Here is a 20,393-nt window from a genome sequence, read left to right on the forward strand (position 1 = left end):
TCCAAACTTTTATCAGGAATCGCAATTGTACTAAAATAATCGAAATTCGGCTTGCTTTTCTGAATGTTTCCTATTTAGGTCAAGATACCGTATTCCACGGAACGTGACTGTGTATAAATTTCTTTTTTCTCGATTAGATAAATATTTTCCAAGACGTTATGGTCACCATGTTCATTCACGCAAGTTCTACAAGGCAACGAACGTCAGAAAAGTCAAGCACTTCCTACTTCCATATTTCATTTCATTCTGGTCAGGAACTTTCAAGTTATAGTTGGAAATATTTGTGGAGGTTTAGTTATCTTTGCTAGTTCTTACTGTAGATAAAGCACCATCCTACCTTTTTGTCTAATAAATTTCTTCTTCATTAAAAATGAATAATGAACAAAGACATGTTTTAACTGATGGCTTATCTAATTGTCTTCATTATTACCTCGAAGTAGCTTGACTTGGCGAGCGATTTCATTACTTGAAGAGAAAGTATGAGAAACTACAAAGATTTCTTGAACACTCAATCAGGGTCAGCCGGAGAATATAGGAGTCAGACATCAGCTGTCAACTACTGAGGGTAATAAAACGAACAATACCAGGTAACACTTATATTTTACAGTAAACAATGAATAGTTAAAGCCAAGTTGGCTTTGTATTGCCTCTAAAGGTATTTTTTTGTCTTTTTGTGGGGGATCGATTTCTGAGGATAAGCTAAAGGGGTCAGTGCCAGTGAAGGATTAGAGGGTCACAAAACTTGCGCAGAGGAAGATTTTAGGATTAGAGAAATATTTTTCATATATATTTTCTTGGATCTTAGAAAAACATTGATAAAAAGTATCAGTATAAACGGGGTTTAAAGGTAACGAAATGAAATTAATTTCAGGAAAAAAATAAGGAAAACGAGGAAAGACTGTATTTATGTTGAAGCTTTTCCTTCTTCACTCAGCAAAGACTGGTGTGAGCTGCTTTCACATCAGATGATTATACACAAATGCACTCTGGAAAACGTGTCTATCAATTTCAGTTCTTTATTGAAGTATGCAAAATACACGGGGGTTTCAATATTCATATCTTTATGTGTTCAAATAAGCAGATGGGAGGTCTTCGAATTCTTCGAAAACGAATTATGATTTTATAAAGTAATAAAGACATTTGATAACGTATGCTCATTTTTTTTGTTTTTTGATGGGCACAAGGTTTTTGGAGGAGCATATCATAGTAATTTCACGATCTCAACAATAACAGTTGCTTGTAAACCTAAGAATCTCAAAAATGAAAAAAAAGCAGGACTCAGCAAAGCTAGATGGCGGAAAGGCAGGAGAAATCGAACACCAGAAACGCTGGATGTCTTTTGGAATCGATATAAGGCTCTACACCTCGCGGTTTAAACTTGAATAATAGTCGATTTCACAGCGATCATAAAAATAGAATTCTGAGCATTTTCAACGAAAGCAGACAGAACAATGAATTATCTGAAGCTTAATTTAGATGCCAAAATAAAACACGGCAGGAAAAAAGCATCACGGACAGAACGTGAATGAGACGAGCGGAGGATAGGAACTCATAACAATATGTCAGGATGTCTTTTAGGAGGTCCATCGACACTCCTGCAAGATCCTTCCTTCATCAGAGGAGGGGCTGGAGGTGCAGGACTCAAGGAAAAGACAGTCTAAAGGAGAGCTGCAGGCCGTGAGGACCCAACGGTTGTGTAAGAGCTGCACAGGGTGATGATGATATTATGATTACCATTATGAAGCTTGATGCACGATCACAATTAAGCTTTGCTTTGCTGCATTATTGCCGTAAAACTCGCACTGTTCTCGTGAGGGGCAAATGTTGCAAGCACGAATTGGTCCTGTGATACTGACTTCCATTTTCATCGAGATGGGATCATTTCTTCCCTGCACATTAATTAATATTGTTATATATCAATATATCTTTCATATATACACTTTGCCTTATCAGTACAAAAAAGCAGTAGAAAGGAAGGAAGGAAGGAAGGAAGGGTCAACACATACGACCACTCCCACGAGTGGGGATCAGGTCTTTTTTTCGCTCTCATTTTTCTCTTCTTCGAGCTTGGGCTGCCAAAGTGCGTTTGCTGTCTACCCCGTCGGCCTTTTCGTCAGAAATTCAGGTGTGCGTATCTCTACTCAATTGCTGACAATGTTTACAGGAGTTCACAGTTCGATAGGGGTATATAAGTTCATATACTCTACATGCACCCTTGAAGACGTAGATGCACGCCTCGAATATTTGTGCAGACGAGAGTGAAAGATGTACAATATATTCGTGTAGACGGGTGTATTTATAAATCGACTCTAAGAATACATTTCTGCGCGTACACTTGCACACACTGTAAAAAGTCCGTACCATGCGCATACTGTACATCATTATGTCTGAACGGAAGGCAGTAATATATGAAAAAAATTAAATTAAATAATTATATATATATATATATATATATATATATATATATATATATATATATACATATATGAATATTTATATATATGTATATATATACATATATGAATGTTTATATATATATATATATATATATATATATATATACGTATATATATACATTTATGAATATATACAGTATATATACATATATGAATATTTATATATATATACATATATATATATATATACATATATATATATATATATATATATATATATATATATATATATATATATATATTATGATAGCTGTTATTTGCAATACCTAATACAAAATGAGCTCAAGACCATCAAATCGAAAAGTAAAAATGATTTTCATTCCGTTCGCTCAACGAAGATGCTTTCTATTCCTTATAAAAGTATAATCCTTAGACAACAATTCTTTAAGCCCGGTGGCCTACCGAATAACAAGGATTCGAAACAAAGTTGTTAGCAAACTGGCCTACTGATTCGCGTGGAACCGGACCAAAATCTTATGAGAGTCCTCGTGGAATTCCCAGACTACCTACTGACCCGAAATCCTTTCTTTTCGTTTTTTTCTTTTATACTTTGGAGGCACACCTACTCACATTTATGCTCACTTTCTATTTCGTTTCCTGCAATCCTTGGTTCGACAGGGATAGGGAAACCAAGTCGCCCGTCCCGTCGAACTCCGGAGGGAACAAAAAAGGAAGGAGAGAAAAAAGCTGCATTCGTAGGTAGCCTTGTATGCTGTGATCCCATCCCTTAGTGGCGGCGAGAGAGAGAGAGAGAGAGAGAGAGAGAGAGAGAGAGAGAGAGAGAGCGAGTGAGGAGGTCTTTGGCACAGAGAGAACGACATGTTATTTACAGACTACTAGAATCACTACACAATTCAAACGACAATAGTTATGTACTTATCTGTTAATATGTTTGTAAATATAACACGTTAAGAAAAAAATATCTAATGTACAAAGTCATTTACATATACCTTTTTATGACGGGATTCAACGCATATTTTTCCTTTTTACAGATTAAAAGCATTATGCTCTACCGAAATGTTATCTCAACAGAACATAATAATCAGTGTCTTATTTACCTAATAGGTATCATTATAATTAGTTTCACTATTATTAGAATTAATGTTATTATTGTCATCATTATCATTATACCGGTTTTTAAGCCATCTGTTATACAGTAACTTATTGCTTCAATTTGTCATGAGGTGATCAGCAAAATCGTCGGTTACCGTCGAGGCTTCGGTCGACCAGTCGCTTGAGCCGTAAAACCACGCGTCATGTCCAAGTATTTTCTCAAACGAGATTTCACGGAACAAAAGTTTAGATTGCCTTTCTTTCTGCTGAATTATTCATCAGCATTCAAAAGTGCTAATACTGTTATCACTGAAGAAATCATCAGCAGTTAAAAATTGCCTAAACGGTAATGTTTCTTGTAACAAAATCTTACTTTTTCCCTCTACAAGATTAACAAGATATTTGATAGAATATTGTTACTTCCCTTGTTAATAAAAAAAACTTTCAGTATCCGAGCCCTCGTTAACCTTCCATCACAAGGACTGCCTTTCCTTAAAGACTTGAATTTTTCTTTGTTTAACGTATACTAAGGCTATGAATTTCTCTCAAACTCAGGACCCACATGATTATATAGGATATCTACAGCATACGTGGCCGTATATAACCATTGTATCATATTCCAAAAGGTAGAAAGTTGACATACACTGGAAGTTCTACTTGGGGAACAAGCATCGACTATCTTTTAAGGGAAATTTGTGTGAAAAGAGCTATTTCTTATATTTTTTCTTCTTCTTCTTCTTCTTCTTCTTCTTCTTCCTAAGTTAGCTGAAAATTCACAGAGATAAGTAAACAATTCAACTTGACTCATACAAGATACTTGAGATTCATCAACGAGCAAATCAGTTTTCTCTTGCTAGGAAACCACATTCAATCGGAAGAAAAGTAAGTACGGAAATGCAGAACACTCAGGGTAAAAGATCTTAGTAAGACAAAGGACTAGTTCTCCAGAAATGAGTGATAGAAGAAGAAGAAAACAAGTGATAACAACGCTAAGGGGCAAGATGAAAGCACTACTGTGAGTTTTCCCTTTCTGCTGGTGCAGGTGATTCGTTCTTCAGGAGGTTCTCAATGTTAAGGGCTGACGACTGATGAAGCGACTGCTGCAGGTTGTGAAGCGAAGCTGCATGCAGCGACTGCAGCACCGCGGCTGAGTGTTCTTGTGCCTTCCGACGAAGCTCGGCCACGCTGGAACTCCGCGGGTCGCTGCTGAGTGACGCCAAGGGCGTCTGGCTCGTGAGGGAAGCGAGGGAGGGTGGCGTCTGACTTGCCAGTGAGGCCAAGGAGGGCGTCTGACTGGTCAGCGATGACAGAGGGTTAGCCAGCGAGGTCGGCCCTAAGCTTGACAGCGGATTGAACGATGGAGGTTTGATGGGGCAACAGGAGCAAAGTCCGGGAAATCCTGTCAAGGAAACAAAGCAGAAATGACTTTATTGCAGACTGCTGTCTTCCCTAAGATTCTCTTTATTCTGTGCTTATTTAAAGAAGACGTGCTTGTCGCAGCAGTGGTGCTTTGCGGAGTCAAATATGGCAAGATACAAAGGCCTCAGAAATCTCGTTTAATTATCTATTATCTTACCTTAGACATTATTTATGGTCTTATTTATTGTTCACTAATTAATTTATTTCTTCATATATTGGCCAAGTTCAACTGATCAGAATAAAACGAGATATGATCCTACAAATGTACAGGCATAAACTAAAAATGCACACCATACTCACACACACACACACACACACACATATATATATATATATATATATATATATATATATATATATATATATATATATATATATATATGTGTGTGTGTGTATATATATATATACATGTGTGTATATATATATAAATCTGACTTCAGTTTGAGATGAATGCTGCTAATTAAATGTAATTGTAGAATAAACACAGAGCTGTAGTCCTTACCTTTCAAATGAGGGAACAGGTGAGAAGCAAGAGGTCCTGGAAGGTGAGGTGGGAAGAAGAGCCCTGGAGAGCGTTCGATTAAAGGCCGAAACCTGCTGTGAAAGAAACACACGAAAACAACTCCTTTAGTTCTGTCAGTGTACATTTTTGATAATTTATGTATATATATATATATATATATATATATATATATATATATATATATATATATATATATATATATATATATATATATTATATACATATATATATGTATATATATATGTATGTATATATAATATATATATATATATATACATATATATATATATATATATATATATATATATATATATATATATATATATATATTATATATATATATATATAAAAGGCTCTAAATTTCTAAGCATTAATCACCAGACATTATGAACGAGTTATTTTTTACAACCTATGGATAAATTGTTTATTATCATATTATAATATCGACTTATGATAAATAAATACTTAACTATCACTTCTACTAGTGTTTCTTAAAGATCTTAAATAACTTGAAATATGGATACAAGTTTATTTTGCCAAAGACAGGATGAGAAAGTCGCTTCCCCCAAATCTCGTGTAAAAGATGTAATCGCAAACGAAGGGGTTGTGGGGTTCAAGACCAGCAGCTCCCTTGTCAGAGGTGTTGTGTCAGATCCAGGCCAGAAGAATCCCCCAGAGAAGCTCCTTCAGAGACAACGAGAGGAAAACCCTCACAAGAGGCATTACGAGTTCGGGGACAATCGCGTTACTTATTGGCTTTCGGATTCCTCAGACGGATTTTCCTCTGAGGTACACATAATGGAGCAGTGCCTTGAGGATTGAAGCAAATGACGCATCCTACTTTAATAGGTTTATCCTCGGGTAGGAAAAAAAAAAAAAAAAAAGAATTACGTTAAAAATGAAGAGCTGGAACTTTTCAATCGTCCTCGCTCAAAAATGAACTAGAGCAGTTCTTTCTTAATAATGCCAAGTATTGAATCTTGTGCTGACTGTGTTGTGCTATGGTGTGTGGGATGAACGTCTCTCAGCTCAAGATAAATGACGGCTTCCGGAAGATGTGTTCTCAGTAGTCTACGTTTCTCGACCCCCGATCTTATGCTAAGATAATCAATCTTCAGAAAATTATGCATACATACATAATACATACATATATACATATATTATGTTTATATATATACATACTGTATATATGTATATAAATACATATATATATATATACACATATATATCACACATTACCACAGGTGAAAAATAAGAGACGGGGTGTAGGTACTTATTTTTCACCTGTGGTAATGTGTGATAAATGAATCACGTACAAAAGTGGTAATAATCATCATATACATATACATATATATATATGTATATGTGTGTGTATATATATATATATATATATATATATATATATATATATATATATATATATATATATATATATATATATATATATATATATAGATGACTTTGGAGTAGAAGTTGAAAATCTTTGGTGCCTCCTTCTTTTATTTTCACGTGAGGACTTTTTATATACTTCATCCACGTGGCCATCGTGGAAATACAAAACACACACACACCTATGTGTATATGTGTGCGTGTGTGTTTACAGTTTATTTTCAAAGAGAAGGAATTAATTATTGATGGACAGATATTCAACACTAACATCAAAATATTCAGCTGCACGATGTTACTTTCATTATTTAACAGAAATGAAAATAGAGTTTGCTCAAAACTCCAGTCAAATTCGTGGAAATGATCATTGACCTTGCTAAGTTGTTAAGCATCGTGGTAAGGAGAATACCATTTCTTTTTCTACAATACAAATGAAATCAAATTTATAAGCAAGTCCATTGTTAAGTTTGAAGAATCCATCCTATGATTCATCCGAATATCCCAGGGGTGTTTCAGAAATCACATGTTAACTGTAACAAAATATTTTATATGAAAATAATGAATGGGCCTCTGCAGCTCTGAACGTCGCATTGCAACTTCAGTAATCATCAACGTTTAGCTAAGCTGCGAATAACTGAGGTCAAAATACCTACTTGTTACTGCTGAATTAGTTTTTACTTATGAAGAAGTAGGATAAGATGACAAGAGATTTGCTTTTGATGTACTGTAAGTGTGTCCTTTCAATAAAACTGGAAATATGAGTGCCATGGCCAGCTCAAAAATAGGCAACAACAAAAAAAAAAATAAAAAAACGCGCAAGAAAGGAGTTTTTGGAAAGTACTTTAGTTTATAACATTATTCACACTCGGGTGATGAGGAAGCGGAAACAAAATTTAGGAACTTATTGTATAACCTGAAATATTATGAAAAGATTTTATGTAGCTTAGCTTCGGTGAAGTCAAGGAGTCACCGGACGTCAACAATATGTCCCAAGTGTGGGATCGATATCACATATCTGTAAATACGCAAGAGCACGTGTGTCTTTCAGGTTTACATGTTTATTTTTTCTTCTGTATAGCCCGCTGTGCTTTCGCTAAGCTGGCTGGACAAAAAATCGGTCTTATGTATGTTGACATGTGCTGCACATGTTCACTAACGTTAAACTATGTCAACTCTCCAATCTATCTACGACTGATGTAACCTGTTTCAGTATTTACCTATGACCATGGACATGCTTATGTAATGATCCAGTATAGATTTATAAACGCATGCTATTTATCTTGTTATCTATCGATAAAGATGTATATTCATATATACATAAATTCATACATGATATTCACCTAGATATCCTCAATGATATATGTATGTATATATATATATATATATATATATATATATATATATATATATATATATATATATATATATATATATATATATATATATATATATATATATAATATATATACACATATATATACATAGGTGTGTGTGCGTGTGTGTGTGTGTGTGCATGTGCGTCCGTATTAATTTCCAGATACATCGCATGAAGTGTGAATGTGAATATTACCGTAATGTTATAATGGAAGCCAAGCACCTTACACTTAATGACGAAAACAACGTCAGGTGAATAAAATGAGCGAAGAAAGGCTGTTTAATAAGGATTTGGGGTCTTGTAGTTAAATCAGGCAATATAAAAAGTCCTTTGAACATCATCTTGTTTGGGAAAGGGCAGAAGCGTTGCCTTCGCGGCAACTTCATAGAAAACAACAGCCTCTCTTTCTGAACTGAATTCAAGTCTTCCATCTGGAAAGATGTCGAAGCAAATGAGAGCGCTGTTATGATCATCTTTAGGATGAGTGCGCGCGTCACAGTCGTAGTTAACCTCCCAGCAACTCGACTCGATTCGAGTCCTTGCCCGGAATGTCGGATCGCCGTCGAATGCTGGTGAAACAGCGCCGAAAGTCAATGAAAAGAGATGGGTCGGAGGCGGCGGATCTCGGCAAAGGCGCCCTAAGTCTCAGCTAGTCTCAGCGTCTCCATTAAGGTGGTACCGTCTCAGGGCCGTCTTCTAATTACCCCTTTGCAGTCCCCTTTTTAACACATTAAACGCCTCTCCCCTCATGTTACACGCCCCAGGGCACAAAGCAACGCCGCTCGGGGGAAGGTTAAATCCCATGTCGATGTCTGGGAAGAAGGGGTCTTGGAACGAGTGGAGGAGAAACAAGAAGGAATGCGCGCAGGGAATAAAGGAAATCACAGAAAGTGAGAAAGGAGAAAGGAGAGAAGAGAAAAAAAAAAAGGGCTCTGGATTGAGAGGAGGAGAGCGACTGACATCGAGTGAAAGGAAGTTAAAATAAAGGGAATAGAGAATCCGTAAGGATGGAAATTAGCAGAAAAAGATATCGGAGGATCAAGAGGCCGACAGATGAGGTGCGAAACAGCAAACAGAAGAATGTCTATGATCTTGTTTTATAGTCAGATTCTCGTTACTTTTGAAAAAATAATCTGCAAGTGCTTAAAGGTTTTTGCATTCAGTTAGAATTTTTATGTAAAATGGTCAGATTAATTCCTGAAAGTGTGCAAACGTTTAAAAGTAAAAAAATCCCTCCTTCATTACTGCGATTTTTTATCAATCACTGTGGATTCGATGATTCGAGACGAACAGATTGTATCAAAATAGAAACGCAAGGCACAATGTTTGCGCAGCACCTAACTGGGTGAGAATAAGCAGTGGGGAATTTTTCAATTTGAAGCATCGTGCTCATAACTCGATAAAGATTTCAGGAAACTTTCTCTTACTTTATTTGCAGTTATTTAATGATTTATTATCTTATTCTTATCAATTTATCTTCAGACTTCAAGTATAACATTTTATTGATATAAGTATTTAAGAAACTGATTATTATTAAGTGACTACTCAATAATTAACCTTTAAAGTGGCTATATTGTAACGGTTCACAAGCCTTCAGCGCATATTTGTGACAGCCAATTTTGTTTTCCAATACACAGTATTGTAAGAGAATAAACACAGGACCAGGTGGTACTACGCTCGCAAGGTTTGACAAAGCTAACTATTTGTGACTTTTAACCTTTAAAATAATGGCCTTCAAGTTAGTTATTTAGAGCAGGTAATTAATTATTGTGATATACATCATGAACAATTCTATTAAATGTCGCGTTCAACAACGAATTCCAAATGAAACTGACACTGAATTTGGAAGTCGGGGGCTACAGTTACCCGTTTTCCAATGAGAACAGCAGGCAGCAGACGTCCATTGGCAAGTGGGGCTAGAGGAAAAAATTGCAAATATGCACTTATTATTTAACCTCTTCTTCTAATCTTTTCTGTCAAAAGGAAGTTTCACGCAAGAAACGTCATTAAACTGAAATGAAGATTACATTTCAAAGTAAATGAAATGGTTCTTGTGCGCTATGTACAGTACAGTGACTTTCGTTGAGCAAGACGCACGAATTTATAACTCCTACAAAAGGCTGATGGGGTTCCAGACTGACATCAACGCATGTGCAAAATTTGAACTTTTTTATACAGGCACATAGTATTCTGCGGGTACCTTTGGCGAAGGATATCTGCAGCACTTCATATTTTTTCTATCGTATATTATTTCACTGGAAAAACTTTAAAAGCAGGCTAAAATTGCAAATTGCAATTATAATTAACAGCGTTCTAGATATTTTTCATCCATATACGTATCCACGCAAAGGAACTGGTATGCTATGTATTCCCTAGCCATGAAGCCTGCAAGTATGTATTTGACTTTGGTCAGCCGGCCCCAGAACCTCCGTAGAACAGCTGCATAGTACAAAGTCTTTGCTTATAGCAAATAAAGCAAATTTTCTACATGAATAACTTAGGCTTGACAGACACCTTCAACTTTGACTCTGATCGCGTAAGCTGTCTGATCATAACGGCTCATATATTTGTAGACATTGTTGTCTGGTGCCCTTCAGCAAATCGCCTTTTTTTTTTTTTTTCATTTTCCTGTTTTATTTTCTCTCTTCGCCCCTTCCATCAGATCTTGAAAGGGTTTAAGACGCTGCTAGAAGGAGATCTTTCCTTACTCCTCCTCCTCCTCCTCCTCCTCCTCCTCCTCCTCCTCCTCCTCCTCCTCCTCCTCCTCCTCCTCCTCCTCATTCCTTTCCACTCCCTTCTGGAATATCTAAGACGATGGGGCCCCGGAAAGAGCATAACTAACCAGGGAGTCTCAAGTCGTGTTAATTATCTGACAAGCTAAGAGTTTAATTGACTTAATTAGTCGAGGTCTTGAGGGAGGAGGAAACTGAGGAGTAACTAAGGAGGAGAAAGGGATGGGGGTGTAGGAGGAGAAACAGAGGAGGAGAACTTGAAGGGGAGGTGCTAAGGGAAGGTCTACAGTAGGAGGGTCCGAACCTTTGAGGATAGCTCAGGTCCTTACATCGAAGGTCTTCCTTGATGGAGAGAGAGAGAGAGAGAGAGAGAGAGAGAGAGAGATGTGAAGCAGTGTATAACGAAGAAAGCGTGAACTCAATTAAATATGTAAAAACAGTGTTTGGCGAGTGAAACAGTGATTAGGGGAAATGTAAAAAGAAGCAGGATTAGGATAAAGAAAAATGAGGGAAATGGAGATTAAGAGGAGAGAAATAAAGTCAATAGAGATAAAGAACGAAAATAATCACTGCGGGAGAAGGACAGGTAAACATAAGAGATGAATAAATTAATAGATGACCGAGATAAAAACCAGTATCTAAGACTTCTGCAAATGGGAAATATAATTATGACGTTGGGAGAAAAAGTCTGAGGGTAGCGGGAAGAGGATTCAATCAAACAAAATCTGAGGAGAATAATTACTGTGTATATCAACACAGAGCTCCGACAAAAACATATTCAAACGAATGTCGAACAACTTCAGAGACCAGTCATGAAAAGAGAAGGAGAGAAGAAGAACGATAAAAATGGAAAGACGGCACTTGAGTTACCTGGGGACTTGAAAGAAGATAATGAAAGGAACGATGGTTGATGATAATATAGATTACAAAAGTCTCGAGCACATAAAGGCGAGGAAAAAAGCAATGGCAGAATAAAGACTTTGTAATGGATTGTAATTGGATATCTGAATTACTTTCTCAATACGTGTCATCCCAGAAGACGGCTCTCTCTCTCTCTCTCTCTCTCTCTCTCTCTCTCTCTCTCTCTCTCTCTCTCTCTCTCAGGCGGCGGGAACCGTTCGTTGTCCGTTCAGGTGGCCAATTTTGTATGGGTTAGAGCTGCCTTTTGTTTGCTGCTCTTTTTTTTGGATTGGGCTGCTATTTCATAATACTAGCTTAGGCTCTCGTTCAGCAAAATATTCAACGGTCATTTTATAATAATGTTCCTAAAACAAGCACATTTTTTTCAGAACTTGGAACGAAAGATTAGGTTAAGGTAGCGTTCTTTGATATACTCCGTACAGAATCGCACATAAGCAGCAGCTTTCTCCCCTACTAAATAAAAGTAACCTGAACCCTTAGGCAGAATATGAGCATAAAAACATTGCTTTGACTGCTTACCAAGTAACCTACTATTTCAACTTGACAAATACATGCAACTCTTTATAAATACGAAATGTCTCACTGTGGAAAGCGATACTTGGCTGAGTTCGTATGTGCTAACCAAGGACAAAAAAAAAAAAACTTGAAGCTAAAGTCCTTGGATCGCCGGCGTTTTATTTTTGTATCTGCTGTATTGTCTGAACTCGAAAAAGTGATTCCAACCTGTCGTGTTTCGCTCTATTTAAACCTGAAAATGTAACAGTTCGCTGAATCCGTATATTGCTTTGAGATAGACATGTTAGCGCGGAGTTGTTTCCTTATACAGTATTTACAGTTTGACTGATATCTGCATTTGGAAAAGAAACCTATCTTTGTATATTTGTCCACACAGAGTGTTCGTGCTCGAAAGAAGATACATTATTATTTTAGTACATTCTACTTTCTTAAAACAATAAAATTTGAACTCGACAACACAACAGATCCTAAATTCTTCTATTCTGTTCAACAGGAAATTGAAAAGCAATATCTAGATTTAGATAAATATTTTTGTACATAGTAAACAAGCAATGATGAACAGCATTCCGAAGTTTTGATTCGACTTGAATAATCACTACACAACTGTAATTCTTTCACAATGAGTTCTGAAGGCAGTGTGAACTACATTCTCACTCAGCATCCTATTTTGAAAAATCAGCGCACGAAAGTCTTTAGCTGGCTAAAGCTATGTAAGACTGTAATCTAATGAACTGTTTGCATTTTAAAGTGCAAACTTGGAACGTAGTGTAAGGGCACATCCTTACATTCAATTTGGTGTTTTAAGCTTTATTCTAATGAACTGTTTGAGCTGGCTAAAGCTATGTAAGACTGTAATCTAATGAACTGTTTGCATTTTAAAGTGTAAAATTTATAAATTACCGCAGAGTCATATCCTAGAAGGATACTCATTCTAGACGGCTAATATTAAAGTATAATGGAATAACATGAAATCCATTTTAAGATTCATGACCACAGCTATTCACTTGAAATGTTGGATACCTTGCACGCTACCCACGTGGGTACGCAAGAGGAAAGTCTCTTCGTAATAGATGTAGGCTATGAGCACATTTTGTAATCTTACTGAAACCTTGAGGATATCCTGACGCGCTTTCTGAATTTGTAACAGAAGTTTAAATCAAAGGTCTTAAACACCGTTCATTTCGAAAATAATTCATGCTGCCTTGCTTATTATTGGTATAAGGTCCACAGCACGCCACTAATCGGGGAACCTTTGAAACTTAGAAAAAGACGTAGAACCAGATTACCAGTAATCTTCAAGTTATAAATGATAGAGCAGTGACGAACCTTTGTAGAAATTCAAATGTGTGTGCAGTCAGACTAGCAGAGCAATGGTTTTTGGAACATGTAAATACACCAGTCACATTTGCACTTCTCATTGCTATTCAGAATTTTTAAAAATCGAACCAAAACATATGTGCCGCAGAGTTCATTAAAATTAGATACTCAGCAACAACGGATCAGGAGGAATAAAGCTCTGGAGTTCCCAAGGTTATTTTGTTCGCTTCATTATTTCTTTGATGTACATCGTCGTTGATATGTAATAGTTTATAAAGAAACACGTCTAACATTCCTACGAAATAAATAACACCTCGAGACAACAGCTATTTCTCGTGTCCACAAGATGCAAAAACAACTTACTATTTTTGTTACTCGGTTGGTTCTTATTTTTGTTATTTTATTGGGTTGATTCTCTTCTTCACTCTTATGCCATAATTTCTGAAGAAGTCATGAGCGTCAGGTGCTTATGTCATCCATAAACGCCCTTTAAAAAGAACGGCTGTCATCGCATCGATGAATAAAACATGGAGGCTGGAGCCAGGTGCTAAAACCTTAGTTACTAAATGGAAATGAATACACTTAGCGTCATCATTAGATTAAAAACGTCCTGATCTTCCCGGCGGAAGCATTTGCACACGTCAAATAAATGTAAATGAAAACTTTAGACCCCAGTCGAAAATATATTCTCACGACTTGATTTTTTATTTTCCTTTTTATCCTTTTTTCATTTGCATTGATGAAGTTTGTTTGACCTCTCACAATAAAAAGCGCCAGGCTCAGTTGATTTCGTTAATGCGGAAATTAAAACTCAAACAACTTAAAAATGTCAGCCCTGCCTTTCATAAATATGCTTTACGTGATACGAAAAACGAGAGGAATTTTTTCAGAAGTTTTCTTTCGTTTGCCGTCCCGCGAGGAAGCATTTTAGCTTCTCGATTTTTCATTTCGTGTACTGGACTGAATTCAAAGATCCCAGGATGATTATTAGTCGACTTTTCATGCTGCTCCGGCCACCTAGAAAGGGCTCCAGCTTTTTCCATATAAGCGTCATTATCCGCTACTTACGTGGTAATAATAACCTCATTGCTTGGCAAAAACACCTTCCCTACCAACAGCAACAACGAGAGTAATATATTATTCTCAGGGATGTTAAGAATGATTTTTTAAGATACTTTTCGTTTCCCTGACTGTGCTTTCTTCTTTTCTCATCAAAATTTGTTCAGAAGCTTCAGCAGTGTGAAGTACTATGCCTGCATATTTTGCTCTTGCTCAGAATGATTAATATATTGCATTTCAACTCACTTTCGGTTCTCAAAAATACACGAAATCCAGCGAGATGAAGTGAAGTACTACAGGTGAAATTTTGTGAAGTGGGGGAATGCAAGTTGTACTGATCTCTCCATTCCTTCAAAAGAGGAAAATTATATGACGTTAAACTTGACGTACATTTATTGTAACTCTTGATTGTTGTTGCCGGGCCGTTTAGGAAACTTTAGGATAGGGGGCGCAGATGTTTGGGGGACCCCGTTCAGGTAAGAGGCAGTGCCCCAAGTCAGTTTAAGTTAGGTTAGGTTATGAAAGTTTGACTATTTTGAGTCATGTCGCTCTTACGGTTTCTGCATTCTATACTTTCAAAGTAAGCAATTAGGTCCTAAAGTTTGTCTTTTTTTGCTATTTTGTGTTTGATCTCACATAAAGATATATGGCTCTTTTCATATTTAACAAATTAACTGGACTTCATTCATTATAATATTATCAAGGTTGAGTCACGCCAGCTCTTAACTTTCTAAATAGCAGGGCAAAATTGAAGAAAAAATTACGGTTAGTTACTGCTATGACTTGGTTATCGCGACGTCATTCTATCCGTACGTTCGTATGATATATATATATATATATATATATATATATATATATATATATATATATATATATATATATATATATATATGCGTGTGTGTGTATGTGAGTGACTGCGAGCGTAAGCAAATACCACAAAAATAAAAGCCTGAAGTCCAGCACCAACCACTTTCATGTTTATTCGCGCACCGCCGATATACAGATATGTGCGTGCGTGTTTTTTGTGTGTGAGTGCTGCATTAGAAAGAAAGAGTGTGTGTATTAGCGAGGTGAGAGTAGCATGTCACGATAAGATTGATAAAAACAGTCTAGAGCTTAAGATAATGAGGTGACTTGTTCGTAAGTGAGTCGTTGCCGTTACGGGGGCGTAGGAAGAAGGAATGGAACAAGTAGGTCATGGCAAATGTTTGTTTGAAGTGCAGTTGAAAGGTATAAAAGAGATGTTCATGCAGTGGTATACAAGAGGCTGAATAAAGTGGTAAAAGGGAAGTGAGTGTAAAGGAGTAATGAAATACTGAAAACATCTGAACAATGATTTTTGTGACAAATACGGCTAGATGACAGAAATGAAGATCACGTGCAAGGAGGTGAATAGCCTATAGTCAATTACCAAGTGAGACAGAAAAAGAAGTCAAGTGCTGAAAACAGATGAATGAACTTGTGCGAGTACTTGAAGAAGAATAAGTTGTTCTACAAGAAAGTATATACAGAAAGAAAGTTTCATGACCGTATGGCTTTTAGCATGAAAGATACCAATGGAGAAGTCTGTCGAAAGTGGATGCAGTTCTAGGTCGCTGGAATGATTTTAGAGTGGAGGGTGGCTGTTTTTGATATAAGGAAGGCAAACGAAAGGTTTCGGAACGGAAAGCAGCCATGTGTTGACGGGAACAGAATAGAGATACTACGCTATGATTGGGAAAGAGTGATTGTGTGGTTGACCAGGGTTTTTAAGTTATGTTTAGATGAAAAAGTTTCCTAAGTAATACCTTAGAGGCATCATTTTTATTCCTTTGTATAAGGTAAAGATAATAAAGGAAGCCTAAAATTATAGGTTGCTGTGTTAATAAGCACCGAGTGGAGGTGTAAAATAAGATTCGGATTTAGAAAGTAAAACAGGTGACGCAAGAATTATTGAGAGAAGAACAGCTGGTGTTTATGCAAAAAAAGATGAAATGTGGATCAAATGTCTCATATGAAAACGTTATGTAAGTTTTAAAGTAACAGAAGTTTAAAAGTAATAGAATAATGTCTGTGCATGGCGTAGTTGTACTTAGGAAAAGCTTGTAACAGATGTGATATAGAGGCAATGTGGAGGGCATAGAGTAGGCAAAGTGCAGTGTAAAATCTAGGTTTAAAAAAAATTATAAGTTTTTACGATGGAGTGAAGCTTAAATTAAAATAGTTAGATGGGCGAATGTTTGATTTGGTGTAAGTGTCTGTCTGAGATAAGATTGTATTGTCTCAATGGCTGCCTAATGTAGGTGCAAAGACGTGGGACAGGGAAATGGACCATGAGCTGAATATAGAATGGTAGGTGTATTGTAGATGAATAGGGATAGTGAAGAAAAACTGATTCCAGAAAACAGTGAAACATTTTCAAAGTATTTGCAAGAAGAGATTTTTGAGACTTAATGTGGTCAAGATGATGGATATGAGTGCCAATAGAAACCAGGAAAATGGAACTAAATAGTGCTACGAAAAATTCATATCGGAAGTAATATTAATGCAAATGATAATGATTGAATGAGTGACAAGAAAAGTCACAGAATAGCTGGGTACGTGCCAAGGGTTTGAAAATGAACTGGAGTGCTTGTGGAAAGCCTCTATAGAAGTGTATGATGGAAATGTTGAACTAACTCACCTTATAGAAGTGAAATTTGTATGATGGATTCAAATGAAAGAAAAAATTGAAGCTGTGGAGATGAAATGTTTGCTTTGCATGTGGTGCAACAAAGACTGAAATGGTAAAAAAATGTAAAAAGAATTCGGAAACAAGTTTTCTGTACAGCATATAATACTGTATGAAACTCTCGGTCGCTGCCCATGAAACTTTGAGTCACGGCCCTGTGGTGGTCTGTGTTGTTGGCACCTATAGCAGTGCCAGACGCACGATCATGGCTCACTTTAACCTTCAATAAAAAAAAAAAAACTACTGAGGCTACAGGGCTGCAATTTGGTATATTTGATAACTGGAGGGTGGATGATCAACATACCAATTTTCAGCCCTCTAGCCTCAGTAGTTTTAAAGATCCGAGGGCGGACGGACAGACAAATAGCCATTTCAATAGTTTTTTTTTACAGAAAACTAAAAATGTGAAGATTAATTGACAAGAAGGTAACAAACTTAGTGATAGTAAATGGATAGCTAAGAGTTTTCTGAGATGTTTACTTATGTTAAAAGACTGCAGGACAATATAGGCTGCTGAAAACAGTATGGAATTGCTCGGAAGATGAAACCTGGAATGTGCTGGATAAGTGGATTATAACAGGAACGGAAAAGTTAAAGACTTCACCAGGAAATACAAGAGTGTTGTAAGTTAAAGACGAATGGTGCAACGTGCTTGTGTGCATGTGTGCGTGTGTGTGTTTGGAGGTGTTCGGTATGATGCTGGTGAATTCTCTGCCTTGAATAATGCTGAGGAAGTTTCCAGTACAGGAGGTTCATCCATAATCCAGCAGCTGAAGTATAAATGCAATAGAAATTTTTCGTGTTGTTTTTACTTCCTCTAGAGCCACCCCTGTTAAATGAAAGGGCTTAACATCAAATAAATGGGCAAATAGATAGGATAGTCCGTCTGGAGTCGAGTATGATCACAAGGGCTTTCGAGAGTATTTGAATAAAAGACAGTAAAGAAACAAGAAGTGGAGGCTTCTAATATATCTACTTTACATGCGGTTCTTGTATGTGTGATAATTTCTCACTGGTGTACGTCTTCATGTACTCTTGAAGTATAAAGGGGCAAATTAGACAATGTCGTTTGTGGCAATAAGTGCGTGTGAATTTTTTCTTTTTCTTTTTGCGTCACGTTCACGTGTCTCTTCATATAAGGTTATACGTCTGTCTATACTTTAATACATTAAATACAAGCTATCATACCTTTCATGGCTGTTGCCAGAATTTTAAAAAAATCGTTGAGATTAAGACTATTTTTCCACAAAGAATGCTAGTCTTCTAGAGACTGGATGAAGGTCGCAGACGTTCTTAGGTTTTACTTATCTCGTGCTAATTTTAGGTGCTAATTTAACTGCATCAGTTATACTGCGTTAGGCTTTTATATTGTTCTTCTAGTACTTTAGAAAACCTTTGGGCAGAAACCTTATCAATCCGTCTGGAAATAACAAAGGAACGTAATGTACCTTCCAAAACCGTATGGTTACAATGTGACTGCTGATCTTAGGGGTTTCAGTCCATTTTGGCTTCTAACCCATTTAAAGAGATAAAATATACATGCAAATACAAATAATTTTAAAACGGGAAGTTACAGTACAAGGAATGTACTCTTGTGGAGTTACTGTTCCTGGAATATTGAGTTTTTTTATTGATATATACGAATAGTTTGTTTGAAAGGCGATTTATTTTTATTGCGCAAATGTATATGACTCGTCATATTACTTCAGCAGATTAGTACAAACTGGATATTATGTTACGGAAAGTGTCACACAATTACGGAAAAATCGATGAATTTTGTCTTTTCTCATTCCTGACAACATATACCTCTTCTACGTTCTTGGAACATATTACTCCTTTGTCTTTCCCCAGTATGTTCTTTGAACCAAAATCCTGCGTTGGCAAATGAAGCTTGGGTGATTTCGCTAGTTTTCAGTGGGCTGATAGATGCTTTCGCCCCCGAAACCCTCAGGTGATAACTTAAAGCTTAGATAAGAATTTAACCTTAGTGATGAGAGGATGCCCCCACCACCCCACCCTCACCCAAAACCCTATCCATACTCAATCGCTCATGTTCCTAGGGAATCCGAACACGGGCACTTGGAATCATTGCATTTATTCTTCTTGGAGAATGAGTTTGCATAGTAATGAAACATATCTTAATTTGATAAAAAAAAAAATTAATCTATTACCGGTCAGGTTCTCCATAATCACTGAGAACTCGACTTTCGTCCTCTGTACGGTTAGGTTATCCTAGCGACAAAGCCACAACACTTGGCTCTCAGTTTTGAACTATAGTTATCCCCTCACCGATTCCTGAGAACTTGATACTTCTGATTTTCTGCTCTTAGAGCACTGAAATGCAATTTCTTTTTTATCTCTGTCACCCAAGGGTAAATTCCTACACCTACCCGAACGAGAAAAACTATTAACCTACTTCCTGTTCCCTTCATTCTACTTACACTGAAAAGTGAAGACTTACTCGTTATAAAACGACGATGAATCTAACCATTGAAACACTTTCAAAGGGTCTGTTTTTTTTTTTTTACGATCTTACAGATGGTTCTTACCTTGGCCCTTTTTAGTCTTCTGTAAAAGAAAACTATTGAGATGGCTGTTTGTCTGTCCTTCCGCACTTTTTCTGTCCGCCATCAGATCTTAACAACAACCAATGCTAGAGGGCTGCAAATTGGTATGTGGATCATCCACCTTCTAATCATCAAACATATATAAAATTTCAGCCCTCTATCCTCAGTATATTTTATTTTATTCAAGGTTAAAGTTGGCTATGATCGTGTGTCTGGCACTGCTATAGGTGACAACAACACAGGCCACCACCCGGCCGTAGCTTAAAGTTTTATGGGCCGTGGCTGAGAGTTTCATACAGAATTATACGCTGTACAGTAAACTAGATTGCACCGAAGATTCTTCGGTGCATTTTTTCTTG

The 20,393-nt window shown here is 36.7% G+C and overlaps 1 protein-coding gene across 2 annotated transcripts in view; it reads right to left on the minus strand.

Moving 5' to 3' along the window:
- Positions 1-2,979: 2,979 nt before the first annotated feature.
- LOC136839120 (dorsal root ganglia homeobox protein-like) overlaps positions 2,980-20,393 on the minus strand; it is a 179,680-nt gene continuing 162,266 nt past the window's right edge. Inside the window, exons 8-9 of one of the 2 annotated variants that reach the window (XM_067104782.1) lie at positions 5,431-5,522; positions 2,980-4,908 (exon numbers count right to left, since the gene is read on the minus strand). In XM_067104782.1, coding sequence (XP_066960883.1) covers positions 4,520-4,908; positions 5,431-5,522 — 481 coding nt within the window. In that variant the 3' untranslated portion in view covers positions 2,980-4,519. Of the gene's footprint in view, positions 4,909-5,430; positions 5,526-20,393 lie in introns of both variants that reach the window. The other variant, XM_067104781.1, reaches the window with a different exon arrangement.

This window comes from Macrobrachium rosenbergii, chromosome 6 (genome assembly GCF_040412425.1).
Source record: "Macrobrachium rosenbergii isolate ZJJX-2024 chromosome 6, ASM4041242v1, whole genome shotgun sequence".
NCBI classification, from domain to species: Eukaryota; Metazoa; Arthropoda; class Malacostraca; order Decapoda; family Palaemonidae; genus Macrobrachium; species Macrobrachium rosenbergii.